The sequence below is a fragment of the Tupaia chinensis genome, unplaced genomic scaffold, assembly GCF_000334495.1.
Source record: "Tupaia chinensis unplaced genomic scaffold, TupChi_1.0 Scaffold147500_1, whole genome shotgun sequence".
NCBI lineage: Eukaryota > Metazoa > Chordata > Mammalia > Scandentia > Tupaiidae > Tupaia > Tupaia belangeri.
In genome coordinates, this window is record NW_006207351.1 from 1,230,313 (window position 1) to 1,237,636 (window position 7,324).

Genomic DNA, 7,324 nt, shown 5'->3' on the forward strand with positions numbered 1-7,324 from the left:
CCTCCCCGCCGTGGGGAAGTGAGTGGGGGTGGTGACACGTCTACTGACTCCCGAGGGCCTTGCCACCCGCCTTGTCCCATGCGCGAGATCCTGCCGGCCTGCTGTGAAGACCGGTCTGAGGTCCCCGGGCCTGCAGGTGGGGGGCTGGGACTCCATGGGCTCTGGCCTCGGGGTCTGGGTGCAGCCTCCCTCAGCCAGCCCTCTCTGAAGCCCCGCGCAGGCCAAGGAGGGCCCTTGGCTGTGCATGTGGGTGTGGCCGGCGGCCGCCCGTGCCCCACGTCCCGTGTGGGTTCGAGCTCACGGCCGGTGCCATCCATGAAGACCTTGTCCTTCAGCGGAGCCTGTCCCCCAGGTGGAACGGGACGTGAACAAGCGGACGCTCCGAATGCCGCACCAGCTCTTCATCGGGGGGGCCTTTGTGGATGCCGAGGGCGGCAAGACCTGCGACACCATCAACCCGACAGACGGAAGTGTGAGTGAGGCCCGCCGCCTCCCTGCCCCGGGCCGCCCACGTGGTCTCTGGGGCCTGCTTGCACTGCATCTCAGATGGCCGGAGGAGCCCCGGTCCGCCCCCTGGCCGTCCTGCAGGAGGGGAGGCAAAGAGTGGGAGGGGAGGGGCGCTACTTCTGAGACTGGGGGCAGGGCTACCCCAGGAGGAGAGGAGGCCTCAGCCCAACGTGGGGGGCCCTGCTCTGATATGTAATGGCCCAGCGAGCGCTGGCGAGCTTTCTGGGATCGAATCCCGTGTTTGCCACATTCCCGACTACAGACCTCGTGGGAGGACACGTGTGCTGCCCATGTACTGGGCGACTGGGAGTGCACGCCAGTGTGTACACAGCGTGACAGTGTGAAGTGTGAAGGTGTGGCATGTACACGTGGGTGGCGTGAAGTGTGAGTGTGCAATGTGTGCGTGGGGACAGTGGAGCCTGTACACGTGGGCAGCGTGAGGCGTGGATGTGGGGCGTGTGCGTGCGGGCAGTGTGAATGCGAGTGTGCGGCGTGTGTGCGTGGGCACAGTGAGGTGCGAGTGTGCGGCATGTGTGCGTGGGCACAGTGAGGTGCGAGTGTGCGGCGTGTGTGCGTGGGCACAGTGAGGTGCGAGTGTGCGGCATGTGTGCGTGGGCACAGTGAGGTGCGAGTGTGCGGCATGTGTGCGTGGGCACAGTGAGGTGCGAGTGTGCGGCATGTGTGCGTGGGCACAGTGAGGTGCGAGTTGCGGCGTGCGCGTGGGCACCGTGAAGCGCGAGTGTGCGGCATGCGCGTGGGCACCGTGGAGCGCGAGTGTGCGGCGTGTGCGTGGGCACCATGGAGCGCGAGTGTGCGGCGTGCGCGTGGGCGCCGTGGAGCGCGAGTGTGCAGCGTGTGCGTGGGCGCCGTGGAGCGTGAGTGGGGAGCCTGAGTGCCAAGTCCGGAGAAGACAGCCTCGCTCTGCTCCTGCACAGGTCATCTGCCAGGTTTCGCAGGCCCAGGTCAGTGACGTGGACAAGGCGGTGGCTGCGGCGAAGGAAGCCTTCGAGAGCGGACAGTGGGGCAAGATCAGCGCCCGGGACCGGGGCCGGCTCCTGTACAGGTGCAGGCCCACCCTCCATCAGGCCTCGGCCCGGGGGGCATGGGCTGCTCCTGCCAAGGCTCCCTGCCTGGAGGAGTGGGTGCTGGGAGGCCATGCGGCCGAGGCCTCAGACCTGGGAAGGGGGTCCCAGCTGACTCGGAGGGGCTCCTTAGAGGAAGGGGCTGTCTTGGCAGGCAGGAGCTGCCTCGGGGGAGAGCTGCCCAGCCAGGTGAGGCACACGCCCACACCGGGCAGAGCATAGGGCACCTGGGCTGCCTGGCCCGAGGGACTCGGGCTCTGTGCACAGCCGGCACTGAGGGGCTGGGCCCTGGTTGCTGCTCAGCCTGGCTTAGGCTGTGGGGTCTCTTGGGCTCACGGTTTTCTTCTTTTTGTTTAAGTTTATTCCCCTGAGTGGGGGAGTGAGAGAGAGACCCCAGCAGAGCCCTCATCCTGACCCACCCCCAGTCCTGGCTGGCACAGGTCATGGCGTGGGCTGGTGCTCAGGGCGTGGCCGTGCTCTGTGAGCCAGTGACCAGAGAGGGACAGAACGAGGGAGGGAAAGTGCAACAGCAAGCTGCCAGGTCCAGGGCTGGACCCGCGGTCGGCCATGGGAGTCCAGCACCCTCAACCGCCACGCCCCCTGCCGGCCCCTTTTGTAAAAGTTCGTAGACCAGGAGGACAGGGCCTTGCCTGTAGCTGCAGCTCAGAAGCCTCGGGGACAGGACTCAGCACTGCTGTAGCCGAGGGCCAGGAGGGCGGGAGCTGGGAGCGGCTGGGCCCCTGGGATGACAGGCTGGGAGGAGTGTGCACCCAGGAGAAGGGGGCGGTACTCGGGTTAGGGGTGCAGCCGGTGGGCTGCCGTGCCAGGAAAAGCCTGCCACACTCCCTCAGGGCCGACACAGCTCTCTGGCCCAGGGTAGCGTTTGAGGGTGGGGTGTGACATGGCCCCAGAGTGGCCTGTCACCTGGCAGGAGGGCACCTTGGCCTCAGTCACAGTGGCTCCTGAATTTATTCTGGAGGCCAGAAATCCTGGGCAGCCCAGAAGCAGGGGCTGCACGTTTTACAGAGTGGGGCTGCAGGCCCGGGCTGCCAGGGCTGAGGGGGCCGCCCGCCCCGCAGCTGGTCGCAGGCCCCTTGGAGACCATCCACTTCACACGTGACTCCCAGGCCAGCTGGCCGCTGTTGGGGTGAGCCTTCTGGCCTGCTGCAGTGATGCCCACCATGGGTCCAGGCACCCCAGGAGGGAACGGTGCAGAATACCCCAGATCAGCCAGGAGCAGGGACTGCATGGAATAAGGCCCTGCCCGGGGCCAGGCAGCTGGGAAGAGAGGTCCATGGGAGAGTGAGGAGGGGTGAGGGGTGGTGGCTCCACTCGCTCGGACACTCTATGGCTCGTGGGGAGACCTGCTGGCCCGGAGCTGCTCATCAGGGGGCTGGCAGGAGGGCAGGCTGAGCCGAGGGCACCTTCACCCTGTCCTTCACCCTTCCCTCCAGGTTAGCCTGGCCCCTGAGGGAGGGGCTGGGGTACAGGGGTGCAGCTGGAGTAAGGCAAGGATGAGAGTGGAGCAGCCGCCACCAGAGCCTCCAGAATGGCACACTCTCCTGGCGGTCACATGAATTGCATCCGTGCTGTGGCCACATCACACACGGGCGGCCTTGCCTAAGCGTGTCAGGGCTCGGAGGTCTGGGACTGAGAAGCCGGCCCAGCTGGCCCTGTAGGTGGCACAGAGACAGCCGTGGGAGAGGACAGCCCCTCTGAGCTGGGACCTTCCAGGGGCTGCGTCAGGCTCACTCGGGGTGCTGTGTGCCCCAGGCCCTGCGTGATTGGTGGCCCCAGCTGGGCCTGTGCAGCCGGAGACATGCTCGTGCGCTTTCCAGCCGGTCAGGCCTCCCCGCACCAGGCCTATGTGTGTCCGGGAGCCAGGGCAGCTGCACTAAGAGGCCAATCAGGGCGAGAAGGCCCCGCCGAGGGTGCCTCCATCTGCCTCTCACAGAAAAGAAAAAGCTAAAACTATGAAAAGAAGATGGTCAGCAGGTGGCGTGGGGGTTAAGGCGCAGGGTCCTGCTTGCTGACTCCATGGTTCAAGTCCTAGACCCAGTGGCTCGAGACACAGGCCGTACACAAGCACGTGTGAGCCCCAGATCCCAGGACCGAAGGTGAAGGGGCTGCAGCGCGGCCACCTCCCTGGGCGACTTCTCACTTTCCGTCTCTGCACCCCACCCTGAGCAAAATCTAGAAAAGAAGAAGAAAGAAAAGAAAGAGAGGGAGGACGAGGGGCCTGCAGGTGGGCAGCGGCAGCAGCTCTGCCTGTCTCTGACCAGCTGTCCTGTGTGCAGACCAGACTGTCCTAGGCTGTGGGACATCCCCCCGGAGACAAGCTGTGTGGCCGCACCTTCCCTGCCTCTCATGGTCCCTCCCTGTCATCCCTGCTCAGGGCCAGGGGACACCTGCCCTGGATGGGACGGTGGTTTGGTTGGTGCTGTCTGCCGGGGACGCTGTCAGGACCTGGGGGAGGGTGGCCTCTGGGGATGGGGTCTCTGCACAGGGCAGGTCTGCAGGGCTGCCTGGGGATTACAGAGCAGTCAGCCATGACCTCAGGAAGGGATGAGGGGAAGAGAGAGGGGCAGAGGGTCCCAACTACAGACGAGGAACCAACGTCAGCATGTGGCACCGCAGCCGTGGGGTGGGGCTGGGCCCCGGCTCCTTGAGCAAGGGCCTCCTGTGGGCCTCAACCGGCCGCCCACCTTCACCCCGGCCAGGCTGGCGGACCTCATGGAGCTGCACCAGGAGGAGTTGGCCACCATCGAGGCCCTGGATGCAGGAGCCGTCTACACACTGGCCCTGAAGACCCACGTGGGCATGTCCATCCAGACCTTCCGCTACTTTGCTGGCTGGTGTGACAAAATCCAGGTGGGTGGCCCCCTGCCCACGGGGCGTGCTGGCGGGCAGCCAGGCCCGGAGGCGCTGTGGGGACGGGGAGGCGTACACTGAGCCTTCATTAGCACTGTGGCCTGCAGCTGGGAATCAGGCAGCTCGGCCTCGCTCCAGGCCAGGGTCACCCAGACCGAGGCTAAGATCCAGTGGCCGGGCACTTAGCGGAAGCTCTGGGGGAGCCCCTCCCCGGCCGTGCGGTGCCAGCAGTGGGTGCCGACTCCGAGCCCAGGCCGCCGGCTGCTCCGGAGGCCTCTCCTGGCCCTTGCCATGGCCTCATCTCCTGCTGCAGCCTCCGTCGCCCTGGTGGCCTCCATCCTGGCGTGTCGTCCTCGGCTGCGGAACTGCCTGCTCTGGGGCCTCCCGGGCTACTCTGGGCACTGCGTCGCGTCCCCCCACGTTCAGGCCTGCCAGGACACACAGCGTCTGGGCGGGGCCTCGCCATATTCCCAGGTCCTGGGTCAGGCATGGGACCTGGGTCCATTCTGGAGGTTCCCTGGGGAGACCCCGCTGGACCCGGGCGGGCTCAGGCCTTGTCCCTGCAGAGACCAGCCTCCTGCCGGGCTCTGCCTGCCAGCCCCTCCCACGGCCGCCCGCCCTCCCGGACCTCCTCAGACCTCCCCATCGTGTCCAACTTCATAGTGGGGACAAGGATGTGGACAGAATCCGGTCCCCCCAGGCCAGTGGAAGGGTGAGCACGGAGACCCCAGGGCCCCCGTGACCTTTGAACTTCTCTCAGGGCTCCACCATCCCCATCAACCAGGCCAGACCCAACCGCAACCTGACCCTCACCAGGAAGGAGCCTGTTGGGTGAGTCCCTGCCGGAGCAGGTGCAGCCAGGGCGGCTGCGTGACGGGGGTCCCGGCAGCATCGCCCTCAGACGTGTTCGCTGCAGCCTGCCATCCGCTCCCCCTGGCTTCCCTGCTGGCCGCACTGCCGAAGCCCTCCAGCCAACGTGTGTGAGGCCGAGGCACTGCTGGGCAGCCGCGGGGAGCACACACCCATAGCAGCCGCAGACACGGGCCTGGGCTCCGCGCTCCGTGGCCGGGACCACGCGGGGCCGGGTCTGGTCCTCCGCCCCACCTAAGGCCAGGGGATCCTTGACTGAAGGGACTGGGAGGCCGAGGCAGGACTGTCAGAAGCCCAGGGCTGACCTAGGCCGGAACCCGGGGGCTGGCAAGGCCAGCCGAGAGACCCTGCTGTTACAGTTACCATTTAGAGCCGTGATAGTGAACCGTGCATAGACAGAGCCGTCAGCAACAGGACAGCCCCACCGCCACAGGGGCCAAATTCACAGGCCACCGTGCAGTGCCTCCATCTCACCACCAGACGGCGCCAGAGCAGGCAGCAGGGACGCGCACCGCCCTGCCCCGCCTTCACCAACTGGCACCTCTGCACACTCCACAGGCACGCCCAGACCAAATGTCAGGACCCTGCCGAGTGTGGCTCAGAGAGGGGCCGGGAGGGGCGGGGTCCCCTGGCCAAGCACAGGCTGAGGAGGAAACTGACTGTCACCAGGGCCACCCGGCCACCCTGGCAGGCTGGCGTGAATGCGGGCTCTGGGAGCCTGCAGCACCCCAGTGTGGACGCATCCTGCCCCAGGCCTGGCGCCAGCACCCCCCACCAACAGGGCCCCCAAAGGCAGGCAGGGAGGGGCCATTCTTGCCCCTGCACCGGGGGCTGGGACTCCAGAATCCATGGTCCCACCGGCTGCCCACTGCCTGGCAGGAGGCTGCGGCACCCCAGGCTTCAGCTCCTCAGCCTCACAGGACCCAGCGCGGGAACCGCAGCTCCTCCCACCCTGGCCACACTCCCAGCCTCACTCCTAGCCTTGCCGCCTGTCTTTCGGATCGGCTTGGCCGTGCCAGCCATCTGAGTCCCTAGGACTCCATGCCCGTGCCCCTTGGACACTGCCCCCCTTCCCAGCCCTCATCATCGGCTTCTGGTCCCCAGGTCTGGGCTGTGATGCGCCCCCACCCCAAGCCTTGTGCTCTGTCTCTGCTCTCTGAGCCCAGAGTTCTCTGACATGCCATCTGAATCTGTGCCGGCACGTCCCCAGGCTGGCATAGCCCAACACACTTGTGCCACACCAGTACTTGCAGATGGACGGGTGTTGGGGCGGTGAGAGGGCAGTTCGGCCAGCTGGACTCTCCCGCCCTGAGGCCTGTGCCCACCCACCTGGGCCCTGAGCCCGCCGGCCACATGGACGCCCAGGCCTGGCTCAGCTGTCCCCAGCTGCAGAGCCGGGCTGTGTAAGGGCCACCACATGCAGGGCAGGGCGTAGCCAACACGTCCCAGATTGGGCGTCAGAGGGAGGGGCCGGCTCCGGGCCCTTCCCAGGTCCCCAAGGGCTCACTGGCCATCTCTGGGGTCCATCTCTGGTGTCCCTTGGCTTAGCTGCATCACCAGGGTCTCAGCCTCCGCCGTGACCTGGCATTTTCCCCACAAGAGGAGTTGCAAAGTTCTCGGGAAAACGGACCTGCAGAACAAGCTTGCCCTGGTGCCGAACATCCTGAGTGCCACCGTTCTCACCCCGTGCCCTCCCTGTGTGCGCTCTGAAGGGCCTCCCCTGACCGCCCACGTCCCCAATGCCCATACCTCCTGGCGGGGCCCGCCCTCAGCTCTGGGGTTGGGGCTACAGCATGTGAGTCTGGGGGACACAGTTCAGCCCTGGGGGTGGCCCTCTATGTGCAGACTCCCCCACCAGCTGCGTCCTGCTCCCTGGACTCCAGCCCTCTGGGCCCCGTGTCTGCTGGCGTTCGGGGGTGGAGCACGGGGAGCAGACGAGGGGGTGGCCCGGCTGGTGCCCAGCAGGACCCGGGGACGAGGGCTGTCTCTCCTGC

At 66.7% G+C, this 7,324-nt stretch overlaps 1 protein-coding gene across 3 annotated transcripts in view; it reads left to right on the plus strand.

The window, feature by feature from the left end:
* Positions 1-7,324, plus strand: part of ALDH1L1 (aldehyde dehydrogenase 1 family member L1) — a 60,547-nt gene that overhangs the window by 40,943 nt on the left and 12,280 nt on the right. For all 3 annotated transcript variants that reach the window (XR_003548116.1, XM_027768783.1, XM_006169770.3), the window contains 4 exons: positions 353-472; positions 1,443-1,570; positions 4,310-4,460; positions 5,221-5,291. Coding sequence is in view for 2 of the 3 variants with exons in the window: in XM_027768783.1 (XP_027624584.1) it covers positions 353-472; positions 1,443-1,570; positions 4,310-4,460; positions 5,221-5,291 (470 nt within the window). In the remaining variant the exon portion in view is untranslated. The remainder of the gene's footprint in view (positions 1-352; positions 473-1,442; positions 1,571-4,309; positions 4,461-5,220; positions 5,292-7,324) is intronic.